This window comes from Rutilus rutilus (assembly GCF_951802725.1).
Source record: "Rutilus rutilus genome assembly, chromosome: 15".
Classification (NCBI taxonomy): Eukaryota; Metazoa; Chordata; class Actinopteri; order Cypriniformes; family Leuciscidae; genus Rutilus; species Rutilus rutilus.
In genome coordinates, this window is record NC_140220.1 from 22,489,365 (window position 1) to 22,509,508 (window position 20,144).

The 20,144-nt window shown below is 37.6% G+C and overlaps 1 protein-coding gene across 2 annotated transcripts in view; it reads left to right on the top strand.

Moving 5' to 3' along the window:
* ches1 (checkpoint suppressor 1) overlaps positions 1-20,144 on the top strand; it is a 31,932-nt gene that overhangs the window by 10,235 nt on the left and 1,553 nt on the right. For both annotated transcript variants that reach the window (XM_084433231.1, XM_084433232.1), the window contains exons 2-5: positions 9,765-10,315; positions 14,714-14,862; positions 16,548-16,606; positions 19,141-19,249. In XM_084433231.1, coding sequence (XP_084289357.1) covers positions 9,779-10,315; positions 14,714-14,862; positions 16,548-16,606; positions 19,141-19,249 — 854 coding nt within the window. In that variant the 5' untranslated portion in view covers positions 9,765-9,778. The remainder of the gene's footprint in view (positions 1-9,764; positions 10,316-14,713; positions 14,863-16,547; positions 16,607-19,140; positions 19,250-20,144) is intronic.

Sequence of the window (20,144 nt, forward strand, 5' to 3'; positions counted from 1 at the left end):
CAGAACCTTGATATGCTTCTTACAGAGCCACTCCTTGGTTATCCTGGCTGTGTGCTTCGGGTCATTGTCATGTTGGAAGACCCAGCCTCGACCCATCTTCAATGCTCTAACTGAGGGACGGAGGTTGTTCCCCAAAATCTCGCAATACATGGCCCCGGTCATCCTCTCCTTAATACAGTGCAGTCGCCCTGTCCCATGTGCAGAAAAACATCCCCAAAGCATGATGCTACCACCCCCATGCTTCACAGTAGGGATGGTGTTCTTGGGATGGTACTCATCATTCTTCTTCCTCCAAACACGTTTAGTGGAATTATGACCAAAAAGTTCTATTTTGGTCTCATCTGACCACATGACTTTCTCCCATGACTCCTCTGGATCATCCAAATGGTCATTGGCAAACTTAAGACGGGCCTTGACATGTGCTGGTTTAAGCAGGGGAACCTTCCGTGCCATGCATGATTTCAAACCATGACGTCTTAGTGTATTACCAACAGTAACCTTGGAAACGGTGGTCCCAGCTCTTTTCAGGTCATTGACCAGCTCCTCCCGTGTAGTTCTGGGCTGATTTCTCACCTTTCTTAGGATCATTGAGACCCCACGAGGTGAGATCTTGCATGGAGCCCCAGTCCGAGGGAGACTGACAGTCATGTTTAGCTTCTTCCATTTTCTAATGATTGCTCCAACAGTGGACCTTTTTTCACCAAGCTGCTTGGCAATTTCCCCGTAGCCCTTTCCAGCCTTGTGGAGGTGTACAATTTTGTCTCTAGTGTCTTTGGACAGCTCTTTGGTCTTGGCCATGTTAGTAGTTGGATTCTTACTGATTGTATGGGGTGGACAGGTGTCTTTATGCAGCTAACGACCTCAAACAGGTGCATCTAATTTAGGATAATAAATGGAGTGGAGGTGGACATTTTAAAGGCAGACTAACATGTCTTTGAGGGTCAGAATTCTAGCTGATAGACAGGTGTTCAAATACTTATTTGCAGCTGTATCATACAAATAAATAGTTAAAAAATCATATATTGTGATTCCTGGATTTTTTTTTTTTAGATTATGTCTCTCACAGTGGACATGCACCTACGATGACAATTTCAGACCCCTACATGATTTCCAAGTGGGAGAACTTGCAAAATAGCAGGGTGTTCAAATACTTATTTTCCTCACTGTAGGTATGTAACAGGAAGTGAGACTGGAATTACTGACAACTTGTTTCGGCAGCTCAGAATTGATTGACAATAAGTTAGGAATAATTGACGCCGGGAAAATAATGCACACCCAAGTTGGTAATGCGGCCACATAATTGCACACCTTAGAACATTCGTCAACCAATCAGATTCAAGCATTCAACAGCCCCGTAGTATTATAGTAAATTCATTCATCGTGCACTTTGATCTTTAAACCTTTGCAGACATTTTACATTCTCAGTCAGCTATTTTACACACTACATGAGTGAAGTGACGTGAAGGCCATGTATGATAACCCATACTCGGAATTTGTCCTCTGCATTTAACCCATCCAAGTTAGTGCAGTGGGCCGCCATTCACTGCGGTGCCCGGGAAGCGATTGGGGTTAGGGGCCTTGCTCAAGGTCACCTCAGTCGTTTCCTGCCAGTATTGAGAATCGAACCCGTGACCTTCAGTTTACAAGTCTGACTCTCTATCCATTAGGCCACAACTGCCCCAAATGAAAGGTAATATCTGAATAAGAATAATAATAGACACTTTGAGTGTCCTTTCATTGTACCTTGGGTGTGGTGAATCTTTAAAGGAATTTTTGAGGTTTAATAACTCTATCGACAGCATCTGTGGCCTTCTGATGATCACCACAGAAAATCATTTCCACATGTCCCTCAGTTTCTAAAAATAAGTAATGAACTACAGTTGAAGTATTGGGCAGTTGGATAGCACTGGAAATAAACATTAAAGATACACAGTTAACACACTGTTTCCACACTTAAAAATCATGTGTTCGTATGAGACTAATTTAATAGAATCGCTTACCAACCTTGTGTGTCTCAGTATACGATCTTTCAATTCTTGTCATAATCATGAATATCCAGTAAATTCTTTACATTTTGCGAGTTAGATGCAAAGGAAAGTGACGTAACTATCTGTAAAGCACAGCTTCAGCACAATCAGAAGTTCAACCAAAAAGTGCCCACATCTAAATGACAATTTAGACCACTTGAAAGAGTTTTTTTGCTGAATAATTAATCTAAGACTATTGATGTAAAGCATTATATTACTTGCTGAATAACATGTGGTTCAAGTTATTTTTAACTAGGAATATTGTATTAAAACAAAAATAATAAACCTCAAATATGTTGTTAACCAACCAACTGGGAATTGCTCTTTTGCACTACAGTGCAATGTCTATGTAAACGCTCTATTCATGCTTTGATGTGATGATAGAAATGATGGTGTGCAGTTATTATGTCACTCTGGATATAAAAGCTGAGAGGAAAGTCTTTTGGCTTCCATGCTCTTTGCCGACTGCTCCTCTCCCATCAGTTATAGTTCAGGTCAATAGCAAAGACCGTGTAATCGAGAGAAAAGCAGAGTGTACGAGAGAGAGAAAGCGAAGGGATCCCTCTGCAAAAGAGTCTCTTAGCATGCTGTCAGTGTATGCTGTGAATGCAGGGGCCCGGGGGCCAGTGCTGTTTTAAGCCTGACTTCTGAGAGTAGAGGTCTCCTCCGTGCACCAAACTTCACTGGAAGACCCTCGGGCTGAGTGCGGTCAGGTCACCTTCACTAAGCTCAGATCAGACAAGGGAGCGGGGGAACAGGGGAGCAGGGGACTAAAGCAAATGAGCGCTGTAACTCTTCCAATGGTTAGTGCCTGTGGGTGAGAGAGGTTCATATGGAGCAGAGAAAGTTCTTGCCCGGAGTCTATTGCGTTGTGACCCCCATAAGGAGAACTGTGCGCTCCGGCCCCCTTTGGACAACGGACCTTCACCTTTTTGCCATTGCTTATGGACTTTTTCTGATGTTTCTGGCAGAAAGGATGGAGCGTATTCTTTGATCTGTGGACGGCTTGGCTGATTGGTTGGCTGTATGTACATGCCCTGGTGTGCCCTAACACTGTTGTCATGGGAACTGAGGAAATGGAAACTAAACAAGTCTTCTTTTTTTTGGTGCTGGAAAGGAGGGGGAAACTCCGATGTCTTTCAATGCTGTTGTTGACATCAAGACAAAGGTCTATTATTTGTACTCTACGTACCAGAACTGAAATCTCATAAGCGAGATGTACCTCAGGGTTATGTGAATGCAGTTTATATTGTTGGCTTTTGTGAAGGATTTGTTTAGCAGGTTTTGTGGAATTTAAATATTTTGAAAGAAGAGTCCGTTGAGACATTTGCTTTGCTTGGTTTGAATTAACTCACGAGAAGCCTTGCGCTACCTGTCATAATTAATTGCCTTTTATGTTTATCATTTTTGAAAAGAAGAAAAAAAAGATTTTTGACTGTCTCATGCTGCTGTAATTTAGCAGAAAATTACCTTGTCCCCTTATATCACTTTTTTTTTTTTTTTTTTTTGGTTCTTGTTTGTTTTGTTTTGTGGTTTGTTTTCTTTGGTTCTTGTTTCTTTGCCGTTTATGTCTTGTTTGATTTCTTGTTTGTTTGTTTGTTTGTTTGTTTGTTTGTTTGTTTGGCCTTTTTATGTTTTTGGTTTTTGGCTTGGTCTGTTTGGTTCTTGGTTTTTTTTTTTTTTTTTTTGCTTTGTTTTTTGTTTTGCTTAGTTTGGTTCTTGTTGTTGTTGTTTTTTGTGCCTTTTATGTTTTTGTTTTTGTTTGTTTGGTTCTTGTTTTTTTATTTTGTTTTGCCAAGTTAAGCATTAGTGCAAGGTCTAACAGCTAAGTCATACTAAATATAGTATAATATTTTGACTAGTCTGATGAGTGATGTTTTTTGCTAGTTGTGCCATCTTAGAAAACTGACTGATGTTTTAGCCCTTCTTCCATTTGTGAAGTAAAATAAAACTAAACAACAAATGAAATCCACAAAAGTCAAATTGCCCTATATATTTTGTAATGATGTCAATATATTTTTATAACAACCATGAACTTTAATAGGAGAAAGCTTAACTGAATCATTTGTTTAATCCTTGGTTATTGAAATAATAAATCAAGTCAAATTGCCCTATATAATTTCAATGTTTACCATGAGCTTTTATAGGAGAACGCTTTAACTGAATGATTTAAATTTGAGTTTAATTGAATTCATATACCATGTATTATATTATATACCACATATTATATTATATTATATTATATTATATTATATTATATTATATTATATTATATTATATTATATTATATCCAGATAATTCATATACCATAGTATATACAGTATTTAATTGGTATCCAAGGTATGTCCAAAAACACCATAATGATGCTGGTACTACTTGTACATTTGTTGTAACTGTAGAAAGTGAGAGAGCTTGCAGTATCTGTAAAGCAGATGCTGAGTTTTGAAGTTTCTTTTGTTTACACTGAGCCAAAATGCCTGTAATGTTTACATTAGATTTGTGGCACTAATGGGCATTTGGGCGAGCTGTTGTTTGCCTTTTCCAGTTTTCAGATCTCTTTGGTCATTTGACACATCTCTCACCTGTAACATCTTGTTCCCTTATTTCTGAGGGGTTTTTAAGAGCTTAAACAAAATCTGCTTTCAAACTTTGTTTGTGATCGGTAAGATGTAATTGATTCTTGAGCGTAAGGGAAGTTCACTGGCAGCCCCAATGGTACCCTGTTCGAGTAGTTCGTTGTCATAGCAACAGTAAAATTAGCTGGCCCTTTTCTGTCAGATGTGACGTTTTGTGGCAGCGCCACCACGGATACACAAAAAGCAAAACTGTATATCGTGTGTATATGTGCATTTATATGTTCCAAGAAAACACCTTAATGCGGTTACCCTTTTTTTTATTTTTTTTTTATAATAATATATTTTTGGAGAATATAAGCAAGATAAATGATTGAGTACTTTGGAGTAACAATGCTGTTTTATTAACAATAACAAAGTACACTGAACAAAAAAATTAGTGTAGAAACAATTTTCACTCAGAAATTGCTAGTAAATTTCACAAACAATGACAAAGAAACGCAACATTTTGAAGTAGAAAAAACTGAAAAAGCATTTTCTTGTATAACATACTGCAATTTCGAAAAATCCTATTCATCAGATACCATCATTCTACCTCCAAAAAACCTTTTATTAGTATTATTTTCTCTCTCTATTTGACGCATTTAATTAAATTATGGGCTATAACAGTTTCCTCTTGTATTTTAGTGAAACAGATTTTGGTTTTTCACAGTTTTTGTTAATATGCAGTTGATTCTAGCTGAGACCTCGGTTGTGATGTGGATGTGATGCCGTCCACATTTGTATAATCTGCCTTATAAACGCAGCCATGCCTTGACTGACCCCAGGGAATCTCTGCTCCAGATTGCGAGGATGGATAATATTCTCGCTCCGTTGCCGTGGAGACAGATGCTGTATTAGCAATGCAGCGCTAGCTGTCAGCTGTCAATCAATGCAAGGGAAGAGAGCTGCTGCTTTGACATGTAAGCGCGAGTGTCAAAAGCAGCCCTGAGGCGTGACTGTGCATTTTCCAAGGAGTGCTCAGCTGCATATGCTGATATTGACTGATCGAATGGCATTATCAGGGGGTGCTGCCCCTGGCACATCAGTTGACATGTTAGTACGGCATAGGCTATGTATAATTGTGTGTGGGTACGTGTTGGCATGGGTGTCAGAGAGAGAGTTAAAAGTGACGGGTAATGCTGTAGGGAGAGATTAACTGTGACTTGGGCAGTGTGTGATAAGTTCGTATTTAGATTTTATGCATCTGCAGATAGTGTCAGGCTTACTTCTACTACAATCCAACCTCGTGCTAAGCTTACCTCCCAGAATATACACACACACACACACACACACACACACTAACAGGTTGCTGTCACAAGAGAACACTTTATCAGAATTTCCATTGTAAAAAGGTTGCATCCTTGTTATAACATGATTTTGTATGGAAAAAGGCAATTGTAGCTTTACATCTAATAATTGCAACTTCTCATAATTATGGAAAATAAGTCACAATTTTCCATATCTCACAATTGTTACTTTATTTCGCACATTTACTTTTCCCAAAGTTGAGACTTTCTTTCTCTTTATTGCAACTTTATATTTCACAATTTATTTGTCACAATTGCTCAAATCTTTCTCATTGTGACTTTTTAACTCACAATGCATCTTTAAATCACATAATTGCAACTTTATTTATTTTATCTCAGTTGTCTGTTTAATTTTTTACTCTTCTTGAGACAAACAAGCTGCCTTATCTATGGAAGCTTGTTTCCACCACAAAAAAAAAAATGAAAAAAAAAATGAAAAAGGTAATTGTAATTTATCTCACAATTGACATTTTCTCTCTCGCAATTTTGACTTTTTTCTCAATTTCGAGATATAACCTCAAAATTGCGAGAAAAAAGTCAGAATTGCGCAATTCTGAGAAATAAACTTGAAATTCTGAAAAATAAAGTCAGAACTGTGAGATATAAACTTGCAATTCTAAGAAATAGTCAGAATTGCAAGATGTAAACTCACAATTGAAAGAGTTAAAAAGATAAAAAGTCAGAATTATCTTTTAAAAAATAGTTTTTAATGTTTCCATTTGACTTGTCACAATGACTTCTGTCATACACCATCTTATGAGTTTCCAGAATTCTGAACATGATTTTCTTTAAGAAATTCAAAATGATGAAGTATACGTAACAAAGTTGTTACGTAATTTGGCTTATTCTAATACAGCCATTAAAATTCGGTTGAAACAGTTGAAGGGGAGTTTTTTTTTTTTTTTTTAATATATAATGTCGGTCACTGTATAATGGTTCCTTTTCACAGACTGTGATGACGCGTTTTCACGGTTATCAACATCGCAAATCTTGTAAAGTTTTTCATATTTTCATATATATATATTTTTTAATGATATATATTTATAATGCTATACTTTGTGTTATATTACCTTGGCAGTAAATTACAAATTCTAATACAATGTATTAGATGCGTTCTAATACAACTGCAGAGGGAGTGAGAAAAATGTCATATTCTCTCTTCTGACTGCTGTAATCAGTCTCTTTTATATTTTTTCCCTCTTTTGGAAAGTCGTGGAAACGCTATCATGTATTTTTTTCTTTTGCTATTGGAGCAAACGGGAATACAAAAATTATATTTGTTGTCACCTCCTATTCATCGCTATAGACATTTACCCAACTATGACGACCTCCGCTTCTGAGAACCCAGGAAATGTGAAAAGAGTCCATCTTTATAAGTTTACACGTTTTAAATGAATAGTTTGCCCATTTATTTTTGTAACCCTTTCAATTTTGTTAGCATTTAGGCTACTTATCCTCATTTCATGCAATATATAAATAATTAATTATATATAAATATAATATATGAATAGATTGTTTTCCATAAGTAAATGTTCATTTGTACTGCCAATCTCCTAAAAGAACAGAAAGCACCTAAAGTAACAAAGTATCAAAAAAGCACCTAAAGTATAAAAAAAAGCACCTAAAATATCATGAAGTATTAAGAAAAAAACCTAAAGTATAATATTTCAAGTCTTCTGAAGCCTTTGAGGTCAGAAGAACCAAGTCACCAAATTTGCCATTATTCCTCTCTGTTGGACCCCTAAAAATCTAATGTTTATGTTAAAAGTAATTTTTATTTTTTATTTTTTTAAATGCTTCTAATTTGACTTGTGAGTTATGCTGAAGTAGCTTGTCTACTCTGTTCCTCTGTTTATATTAATATAATGTGAATCTGGAATTTGACTATTTATCATGAATAGACTGCATTTGTTGAGTGTGTCAACTCTGTCTTTTCCCTGTTTGCTGGTCTCACCTCTGAAATATGGAAGTGGTTGCCAGTTCTCACGCTGATTTTTAGTCTCATTTCTCTCTGGAGTGCATGTTTGTTTCAAGGGAAGATCTATAAATATAAGAGATTAAAGTAAACGTAACATGCATCGATTTTAGCCTCATGTATTTGTTGACCCTAAAAACTAGATTTTACTAACCATATGTTTGATCAATGCCGAAAGCTGCAAAACTCCAATCTCACATCATGCAGTCAGCAAATAATAGAGAACAGAAGTTTAACTTTTAATAGCACTCACCTCACAAAAGTCCCTGTATGCAATAGGCCTACTGAGCGCGTCATTCCTCCTAGACCGCACACAAATGTCCTGGGCACAGCAGTATGCTAATTATGACATAAAAAGTCGTAATTATGACTTAAAGTGTAACTTTGCTGATTTTTGTTTTGCATTGGGCATGTAGGCATTGTTTTGTTACAGTGTCAGTAGTAAATGTAAATGAACAATGTTTACTCGTTCTATGTTACCTGGAGCAAGAAATTCATATTTATTTGTTGTGACAGCTCCAGGGTTTTCATAAAAGCGACAGATTATACTTCCGCATTTTTGTATCCCTGTCCACAGACCGTCAGATCGACAGAAGGTTATTAAAACAGTTATTGTAAGAGTAAAAATGGAACACTATGGCAACAGCTTCGGGGATCGGCAGTTTCTTTCGTTTTTCCCCTCCGTTCCCCCGGCCTAAAATACTGGGTCTCATTTACTAAGCATGCCTACGCACAAAGTTGTGTACGAACAAAGTTGCGTACGAACAATTTTAAGAACAAATCAGAATTTATTATTATCATTTTTCTAAATTTACGTAAAAATATTGGAACGACTGAAACCACACGTGCACAAAAAGTACTTCGCGTTAAGAAGTTATATTTCATCCTAACACGACTATAATTGCATTGAAGTATGTTGCATTAATTGTATTATATAGTACATATTATATTAAATTATATAATAAATGTATTAAATACAATTTAATTTCATCTTAAATACATTCCATCTTATACAGTGTAAGATATAAAGAGTAAGAAAAGCTGGTTATAGCCTTCAGTTGCGAGGTTTCTCTGAATAACGCGTATAATATAATATAATATAATGCGCATGTACAGCTGGCTAATGCGAGGTCTGTAATCTGGGTCTGTATAAGTGTTTATTGTGAGAATGGCACACTTGGCATTACTCGAGGATTGGGCGAAAGCGCGTCTGCAAACAGCTGCAAGTTTGACTAGAGTGACGAAAGGCTATAATTTGGAAATGGAATGAATAAAAGTTTGCTAAGCAGTATTTCCTACTAAAGCGAGGCAGTATTTGACTCTGGCAAGTATCCATAGCCAACTGGTGGAAGTGGCCTTGGACAGCAACATGCCTAGTGCATTATGGGTGTTGACGTTTTCCTATCTAGCTGGCAAAAGGGAAAACAACAGCCTTTTTTCTCAGTTTTCTCTAGTCAGGTAGCACCAATTTCACTTTTTTTCCGCCTTTATTGAAAAAGCCCATCTTGCCAGCGTTGATGAACCCCTTTTAAAAAGTTGAAATTATGGCATAAATCAAAAAAAGTAATAATTTGACCATTTAATCTCAGAAATATGATTTAGTCATTTTAAATATATATTCAACATAATTTCCAACACAAGTCATAATTGTGACATACTAAGTCATAATTTCGACTTTTAAATCTCTTCTAAATCTTATGTGGTGGAAATGGCCTTCCATACTAAAAGATTCAGCTTATATAAGAGTTCTAATTCAGCCTTTTCATGAATACTTGATTAAAAAAAAATTTGTTATAAAAACCAGCGGTCACTTTAAAGTGTGCTTCTGGTGTCTCTGCAGGAGCCGAGGGCTGCATGGGTCCAGTGGTCATGCCCCCAGGGAAGAAGGCCGAGGGCCCCAGCAGTGGGAGCGTGGCGCGGGGTCTGAGTCAGCTCTACCAGGACACCGAGGCCGCTGACCTCTCTCTGGCCCTCTCTGCCTCCCTCAGCCGGGCAGAGGACGAGGAGCTGACCAGCCTCAGCTGGTTGCACGAGAGCACGGATCTGCTGACCAGTCTGGGCCACTCCGGCCTGCGTAGCGTCAGCCCCCTGCAGGATGCTAACGGTGGCCGCGAGCCCTCGTCCTCGCCGTCGTCCTCCCCTGAGCCCAGCGAGCCGCCCTACCACCTGTCCACGGGTCCCAGCCGCAAACCTCCATACTCCTTCAGCTGCCTCATCTTCATGGCAATAGAGGACGCTCCCTCTAAGAGACTTCCTGTCAAAGACATCTACGGCTGGATTCTGGAGCACTTCCCTTACTTCGCTAGCGCCCCCACTGGCTGGAAGAATTCAGTGCGCCATAATCTGTCGCTAAACAAATGCTTCAAGAAGGTGGATAAGGATCGCAGTCAGGTGAGGGCTTGTGTTTCGCTGAGCTTTACTGAGGCTTAAAGGGATGGTTCGGAGTAAAATCAACCTAGGGTCCTTTGCACCATGATATCGAGCCAAACAAACTTAAAGTTCTTAATGTACTATTTAGTATTCATGTTGGTTTCAAATGGGTTTGAAAAAACCTTTATGCCAATTTTAAATGAATTATTAGAAATATGTCATGTTGTACAGTGGTCAAGTAAAAAGAAATAACATATTTTCATTAAACTTTTTTTTTTTTGGTTTAAGAAAGATTTTTTTTGTTTTAAGAGAGAATAATAAGAGCCAGACTACTTAATAATGGCAATAATTATACCACACTACTCAATAATGGTTTGTAAAAAAAAATAAAAAAATAAAAATCATTATATTTGTATCGTCCTGACATTTTTATATTGCAACAAAATTTGCGACATCTCATTGACCCATTATTGCAATATTAACCTTAAATCAAAGTCCACAGTGACTTTATGACGGATTAGTTTCCAGTTAGTCAACAACGGTTTATGTTTTTAAGAGATTTTATGAATGTGGGCTGTGGATATGCAAACATGTCCATAATTATAATTAAAATATAGTATGATTATAATCAAAGCGTAACTACAAACAAAATGTAATCATTCTTTTTGTTTTGATATGATAAAATCGCAGACTGACATCAAAGCAGATGAAAAGATTAATAACACCTTTTGCACTGGCAGAGTGAGTTTGCATCGGTGTGTGTGTGTGTGTGTGTGTGTGTGTACCTGTCTAAGTCGTCGTGTTGTCTTTTGGTTCTTAACTACGGCCAAAAGAGTTCTCCTTGTATATGTATTCCTATGGCAACCAAGCTGTAGTTGACATGAAAAGCATGCAGTTTCTGTAGCAACAGCAAAACTGATTGGCTGCGTTGCTATGTGTGTGTAGGTCTGTATATGTATGTGTGGGTAAAATATGGGAATATTTCAGGGAAGTGGTATGAAGCACAGTAATGTTGATGATGGTGGCTAAAGTTCAGGTTACTTGGCCAGCTGTATCACATTTCACTAAGTACAAAATAATCAAAGTAAGTCTCTGGCAGAATACCAAACTAATCTGCTGAAATTGACATGTTCATTTAACCTGTCTAATATAGACTGTGAATTAAATGTGAATGCATGCGTTTCATTTAGTTTAATTTTCCACTGTGTTTGGAACAGGGAACGGAAACATTTTATATTAATATTTCAGAATGATTTTTTCTGTTTCTGTTTTTCATGTTTGTCTTATTCAGTTTATTAAATGTCTCTTTGGTTTCTGAAAGGGAAACTCCTACAAATGCATTTGTAATAAGGTCAGCCACAAAAATAACTGTATGCACGCCTTTTCAGCGCTAATTTTTCACTGCCTGTCTTTAGTAAATCCTGACAGTAGTTTCTGAATGCCAAAAGAGGGTTTACGCTGGTGCAAGCTGTTAGTAAATCTGGCCCTCTGTATAATAATTCACAGTGTGTTACTCAATAGCAGATGTTAAGGTAGATCAGTCTCAGCTTTCTTAAAGGCCTCCAAACATCCAGCCAAGACGCACAGGTTAAAGATAACAAATGTGTTCGCACTCCATTTTGTGCTTCAGTGTACTAATCAAATGCAATTTTCAGTGCACTGTGTGTGTCTGTGTTTTAAAGGGATAAAGTGCTAAAACTTTTGTAGCACTTTATTTTTTTCCCCTACTGAAGTCCACTTATAATGTTAGTCAAGGTAGCTTGAGCAAATAGCTAATTTAGTTTTACATGACCATTTTTACCCTATGTCTGACACTTGAAATTAAGTGGCCTGTTTTTTGCTTCTGTACCTTTAAGTCTTCTGCATGCAAATGTAATAGGTTTCCATAATACGTCTTGTTAATGTTCCCAATGATTTTACTTGCTTAGCTGGCACACGACCCTCCAAAAACAGGCTCATGGAAACTAATTTCCACATCTAGGTTTTTTTTAACCAAATAACGTGTGTCATAAATGCCATGTGGCTAATCACTCTGAAGCTGCTATTTTTTGCATAACAACGCTGATTGGCTGATGGAACAAAAAAACGTACACATTCCCAAACCCTTCAAGAAGCGATGGTCCATTTTATGCTTTTAAAGAGCTCTCCAAAAATCATATAATGAATCATTTACGATTTTCTGTTTGGTCAGAATATGTAGCAACTTTTGAATCACGGTAGAGTGAGATTTGGTGTAGTTACAGCTTCAACCAGGAGAGCCTAACTTGACTATTCTACCCAGACAAAACTTGAGCCCTTGGACTAAAATCTTTGTGCAGGCGTACTTCATATTAGTGTTCCAGTTTTCCATGATATGACCCCTTTAATATTCATGAAAATATGGGTATGCTTTATAAGCCATAAGTAGAAACCTTCTCCTCTAAGCATAGGCAATCATGTATCCTGGCTCTCTCAGCGTAGAGTCTGTGGCAGAAATCTGCTTTCCTCATTTACCACGGTTGGGAAAGATTAACACATGGGTCTGGGCTGGTTTTAAAGCGCCATCATTGTCTCCATGTAGACTGAGAATCTCCTGCCAAACCTTCCGACCAGACAACCAGCCATCCCTCTCTTCTACTTGTTGCCTTGGAGACCAGTGAAACCACAGGTGCTTGTCTGCTCCTCCTCTATCTCCTGTAGTGAGGGGTCGTGTGGTTCTGGCAGGCAGGTGAGCTGGAGCCGTACCCGGATGCCGTGCCGGAGCTTGTGAATGATGCACGTCAGTCTGTGATGCTGTTTTGCAGGCGTGTTGATAACTAATTGAGAGCAGATGGAAGACTGGTAGGGGAAGTTATGAATGAAGTCATGGGGAGTGTATTTGAATTACCCTGCACCCCGGGTGGAAACGGCACGCTGGGCCAATGGCTCCTTGAGCACTGTGAAAAACACAAATACACACAGAAATGTGAAATAAAGTTGCTTCCCCTAACCATTTGGCAATTGCAAGCTTGTCGGCCTGTTTAATCAAACCTTCCCCTAATTGCCGTGAGTGGTGTGTCAGTAAACACTGACAATCACTGCAATAGCGACTGTTCTGTAACTACGATAATATCAGAGCGCTTTCATCATCCCGTCTCACTTATTTTTGTGCTTAATACGAGAGCCGAGATCAAAGGCACACGGGTTGAATTTCATGGCTTGTGTGAGTTGTGTTTTTTGGTAAAGTGAAATGTGGCTCTGGAAGCCCCTGATGGAGGGCAGACAGCTTAATTAGGTGGAGAATGGCTGCTTTGATCTAAAAATATATGCCAGTGTTGCCTGTTGAGGCAGTTTTAAAGGTGCCTCTGTGTTCACTAGACAGCGAGGGTCTCGAGTGCAAGGTCTAATCCTCCACCCTGCTGTTCAGTTTCCTCAGTGCTTTGCAAATGTGTATTCATTGATCATATACAATATATTCCAATATATATACACGTCATTACTTTGAAGATTCACGAGAGCATCAGGCTAATCTGAGTGTTCATTTTTTAATCACGTTTACAATTAACATGCAGTATTTGGCGTACACTTTACTCATGAAAACTTTCTTCACAACTTAATTTTTCTGACATGCTGCTGTAACAAACTGAGATACCGTGTCATTTCGCTTCGCAGGTTCCCTCATTCGCATTTATGCACTCCTCCAAAACAGCACTGATTGTTGACTCGCAAAAATATATAGCTTAAAATGTATATATATTTAAATGGGATGAAAGATTTAAAATGTTAGCTTGTTTACTGTGCCCTAGAGCGTGATCTATTTAAGTCCGTGTCATATTAACAAGAAACTATGCTTCTAACTACAGCTCAAGAGCTCCAACCACATACATTTGCGAGCTATGCCTTCGGGAAAAGCCAAATCGTTCAACTATGTCGGTAACTACGGAACTTGCGACCATAGTTGGAAAACGATGCTTTTGGGGAATGCACCCCTTGCTATTTCAAGTAATCTTGAATATTTTGATTAGCTGGTTCAGGTATGTTTGATTAGAGTTGGAGCTAAACTCTCTAAGACGGTAGCCCCCATAGAGTAGGGTTGGCTACCCCTGGTTTAAAGGTATGATTCTTTCTTGGACTCTGTAAAGTCCTAGTTTCCTATCCTGGACGAGCCCCCAATGTAAAGTACGATACTGTACAGCAGGGCTGGGCTACTTTACCCTTCCAGGTCCACTCTCTTGCAGAATTTAGTTCAACCCTGATCTAACTCGCTAGTGTCCTACTGTTCCCCCTCTTTGGGATATATGCCTTCCTCTTTCCCTTTTTCTTTGAGGATTTCAGGTCAGCGCTTGCCTGGTGATGTTAGATGTAGGCTTCCTGCTGTACAGTACCTTGGAATATTGTTCATCTTAATAAAGATACTGTGTAACATGAGCGTAATTTGTCTTTTTTGCATTTTTTGTCTAGAGCATAGGAAAGGGTTCTCTCTGGTCTATTGATCCTGACTACAGACACAATCTGATCCAGGCGCTTAAGAAGACTCCATATCATCCGTATTCCCCTCGGCTTCCAAAACCACCTACCTCCCCATCTGCCTCTCCTCAGCAATACCACAGGTAACGCCTCAATTTCTCACTCAGTTTGAATTTTTTGGCCGTCCATTTCTTTTTCTTTTTCCTTTCTGTTATTTTCCTCTGCAACTACCAGTTATGGCTTTTTTCCCTCTTCATTGGTTTTCTTCGAATACTCTCATTCACACTTTCCATTTTGTGTGGCCCTAAAAATCCTAGTCCAGACTTTTCCGTCTCTAAAAAAAGAGCTTGGCCACAAAAACCTGTCTTGGTTTGGAATAACAAAATGTGACTGAGTGGATGTTGACTTTACCACAGTAAAAATGATTTTGATTGTAAAATAGTCTTCAATTAAATCAAATCTCAAGAAAGAGAAAGGAAGAATGAAGGAAGCTCATATATATATACACCTTTATTTGTTGGCCTCTCTTATGACCTTCCTGTGAAGAACACATTGATTCAGTGTCTGAGGGTTTTGGGTCAGTTCCTTCACTCGTTCCTGAACTCTTCGTCAGCAAGTGGACATGGTCCTCTGGGGAATCTGTGGGATGTAAAGAAGCGGCACACGCTTGCCCTTCCTGAGTCGTTTCTTCTCCTCTGCTGTTGCTGTGACGACCAGAGCACCACCATGGCAACATATGTATGAGACAGGTGTAATAGAAGCACAAAGCTATTTGTCTGGCAAAAGAAGAAAAAAAACATAGATAGGACAGACAGTTAGTGCTAAGAAATACATTATAGGCTTAGCAACACTAAACTCCATAGCAACAGCAGATGCTGGCTCCTATTTTCTTGCTTTTTCCTTGATTCCCCTCCTCTATTCTCTTTTGGGAAAATGGAAAAGTTACTGCGTAAACAGTAAAAAAAAAAATTATATTATATTATATTATATTATATTAGTAGTATTTTTATTTATTTTTTTACTTTACTTTTGAATAATTTACTTTTAACTTTCATTAGTTGAAGAACCAAACAATTCATTTCAGTTATTTGTATAGCACATTTCACAATACATATAGTTTCAAAGCAGCTTTACAGAAAATGCATGTGTCTACATTATCCAATTAGAATGGCTCATACTCAAAGCAAATATGTTACCACTATACCAAATCTTAATTTTGTATTAATATTAGTGCTGTCAAATTCGATTAATGGCATCTAATGCTGAACCATGCATTTATCAGACAACCTAAAAAAAATCCCTGGAATGACATGTCAATGTAAACATTTCCAAACCACTAAAAGGCTATGTTAAATTGTAATCAAAATAATAATGAGATTAGATAAATGTCATCTGTGAACCCCAACACACCCAACTGTCCCTATCACTTTAAAAAGTGATGCTCATGGTGTGTTTGAGGATCTGGTTTCAAGACTAAAGGAGTGAGTTAGTGTAAGTGTAGGGATGATATCGACTGTTATTGAAAATAGAAGCCATTTAGATACATTGCTTTACACTGTCTATAACAAGTAATCAAATAATTGGATTTCCAAGCTTCGCCAGGATGTCTGTACTTGTTCAATTCGATTCTTTTACTGCCTCTCAGTCTCGAGTTTGCATTCCACCCCATCAGATTCTCATTCTCTTGAATTTCCTCCCCTTTCCTGCCTTTATCTGTCTTTGAATAGGATTTTGGAAGTTCATAATACAAAGTTTTTTTTTATTTTTGTTAGTTTATTTTTCATTATTTGATTCTATCACTGTATTTGATTGTGTTTATATTTTCTAGTCCTCCACTATGGCCAGGAAGTCCACTCTTCAGAAAAAATGGAGGAGTGCTCTTACAAGGTAATATCCCTTTTTTGTAAAAAAATAATTATATATATATATATATATATATATATATATATATTCTGTATCTTAAAGACTTGTTGCTTTTAGTTCATGTCTATTAGCTTTGAAACCTTTTTTTTTGGCGGCCTCTCTTCCTTGTTCCACTAACATTGCATTTTCCAATGAAGCTGTTCGCATCACATGACCTAAGTAGATGAGTCGCAATTTGGTAATTTTTCCCTTAAGTGACATCTCAGGTATATTACAGTTTAAAAGTTGGGGTCAGTAAGAATATTGTATTTATTTTTTTCAGCATTTTTGTCTCTTACATCTCTTATATTAGAATTTAAAAGTTCTATTTGAATCTATTATTCCTGTGATGGTAAAGCTGAATTTTCAGCATCATTACTCCAGTCTTCAGTGTCACATGATCATTCAGAAATTATTCTAATATGATGATTTGCTGCTCAAGAAACATTTCTGATTTATTATCAATGTTGAAAACATTTGTGTTGCATAATAATTTTGTGTAAACCGTAAAATCTTTCTTTTTTTTTTTCTTTTTTTTGACATTTAGATTCTTTGATAATTAGAAAGTTCAAAAGAACAGCATTAATTTGTAGAATAAGTAGACATTTCTAAAAAATATATATAGGCTACATGTTTTTACGGTCACTAGAAGTGTTCATTTCTTTAAAAAAAAATCTTACAAAAAATCTCTTTACAGTCTGCATCTTATGGGTGAACAGACCAAATATATTGATGACTCATCCTGCACTACACAGATTTCGTCCAATCAAATGCTATCTGGAGTGAGGATGTCCCTCCTCCTAATGCCACCACCTAGAAATCATGTTCATGGCTGTGACGTAGCCTATTAGCCATGTAAAACTATATATTTTTTTTAAAGATGACAAATCCTTTGATATGTCCCACCCAAAGAAATATATTTCAAAACAGGACAAAAGAGATTTCATGCAGCCTTTAAATGTGCCTTGCAAGAGCTCCTTGATTTTGATTTATATATAATAAAAAAAAAACTCTTTATCACACAAATAGCTGCTTTGCGCCTACAGATTACCTATGTAATCTCTTGGGAATCATTCTTTTTTTTGCCACTGATTCTCTCATTTCCCACAACTGCTCCTTCATCTCTCTCTCTCTTTCAGTCCATCTGTTTCTCTCTCTTTCACTCCTGTTGGTGTCCTAGCCGTTTAAATGTCCATTCGATTCCAATCAGGGTGCTCTCTTTCCACTCCACCGCAAGCAGCTAAATGGAAGGAAATGGATACATTATCTGTCTGTAGTGGCTGCTCTCTCCTTCTCGTCTGCTCTTGATAATGGAATAATGGAGGCAGAGCTGCCTGTGAAAAGTGTCTGAGCAAGGCTATTGGCGTTTGACTGATGTGAATGTCTTGATGGCTGTCTACATAAAAGCAAAGAGCTCAGTGTGTGTGTGTATGTGTGTCAAGTGGTCGACTGGACGGCCTTAGCTCAAGGCCGCTTCACTTAAGCTTGCTATAGCCAATGTCACAGTTCTTACAGTTTGTGAGTGGCTGGACACCTGTGAAGGCTGTCTAGTGTCCATTTGGCATGTCTCTTAAAGCAATAGTTCACCCAAAAATTAAACTTCTATCATCATTTACTCGCCCTCAGGGGACACACTTTCCATGTGTTTGCCTGCTGCAAAACTGGTAGCATCAACACTATTATTGACTTTTCAACAAATCAGTTGAGCAAACATTGCATCACCTAATTAATATTGATGGTGATATGGTTTATAATGTGTTCCTCCCAGTTTTCAGACTGTTCTATTGTCCAGCTCGCTCTCTTGGCGTTCCAAACCTAAACGACTTTCTTCCATGAGATGTTTAGCACAATGTTCATGCTGCTCTTTTCCATGCAATAAATAATAATTATTCATACAACTCATACACTACACCTCAAGTCTTCTAAAGCCATACGATAGCTTTGTTTGAGGAACGCATGATAGGATTTTCATTTTGGGTGGACTTTTCTTGTGTGTTGGACAAGATTTCTCTGGGTGAGGTTCTTCAGATGTTTTAGGGCAGTGGTTCTCAACCAATCATTAAATTGACTAAGACTAAACATTTTTTTTTTTTTTTTTTTAAATCTTCAAATCAAGAGGTAACTGACATTTTTATTTTGTTCCATTTAGGGACCAAGTTGGAAGGGTCAAGGTTTTTAGTGAAAATTCCCCAATTTATCCAGGGATATCCAAAACCTGGATAAATGGGAGAATTTTCAAATGTGATTTCTAGACTTCTTGAAAAAGATAAAGATATTAGGATAAAGATATTAATACGTCATGGCAATTTATATATGGAATATAATTTTTTTTAGTTATCTCAAGCTCTAAAATATTTAATTAGGTAGAAAATGCTATTTGTGAGAAAATAATTCCACCATGAACTACTGGAAATTTGGGTTCTTGTATCTTCTGTAATCACAGCAGTGTAGTCCAGTCCAATATTTGTTATATGTGTTTTATGACATGAGTTGTAATTTGGGGTTTGTTTTTTTGGCAGTTCCACAGAGAGTGATACAGCATAGCTCACGTGTTGCCGCTCAGGGGCTCTTTCCAGTTATCAGACCCCTTCCTTTGAGTCCTGTGAGCAAGAGGACCACCGCTGTGAGGTTAGTTTCCTTCTTAGTGTTAAATAAAAATAGTTTTCTAAAGTGCTATTATGCTATTTTAAAGGTTTGTGATTATGTTTTGGAGGTCTCCAACAATGTTCACATGCATTCAAGGTCAAAAACACTTTAATTCTTATAATATTCAAACATATCACCTAATTTCTCAAAAGATTCGAAAAACAGTTCATTCGTAGAGTCAGTCTCTCTAAACTCCTCCTTTCTGAGAGCCTGCTCTGCTCTGATTGGGTAGACGGCCCAGTCTCTTGTGACTTATTTTACCACTCACAGCGCGTGTCAGGAATCAAACGCCCATTTTCATATCTGGATTTCAGCTCCGCACTCGTTACACGGTGATACGAACAGTAACGATGGCGTTGGTTTTACCCTATCAATTCAAGTCCTCATTCTTTGGAAGTGAAAACAGGGTCTTCTCGACATGTCGACAACATGAACCAAACACTTCCAGGCCTCAGCTACTACTGCAGTGTTTGAGGGTCAAAGTAGACATCATTCACGGGCAGCCAATGAAGGCCATAGGCTGGCATTATGTACATTTATTACGTTGGTATGTAACAGGAAGTGAGACTGAAACTGCCGATGACTCAAAATCAATTCTTTCTTTTGGGATACAATAACTTTATTTGTCGTGAATTGTGATCTTTAAAACAGACCTTTTACTTTGACAGTTAGCTATATTACACACTACATGAAACATGAAACAAATACTATAGTAGTATTTAAATAATACCAAAATAACACTGTTCTCAGCTCGAAAATTAGGCACTGAAATATGCCAGACTCTCTTGGCAAAAACACATTTTGTCTTGTTTTATGTCATTGTCTTCTTGTTTTGAGCATACACCTTATTGAATTTTGTTAGATATATGCTTGAAAC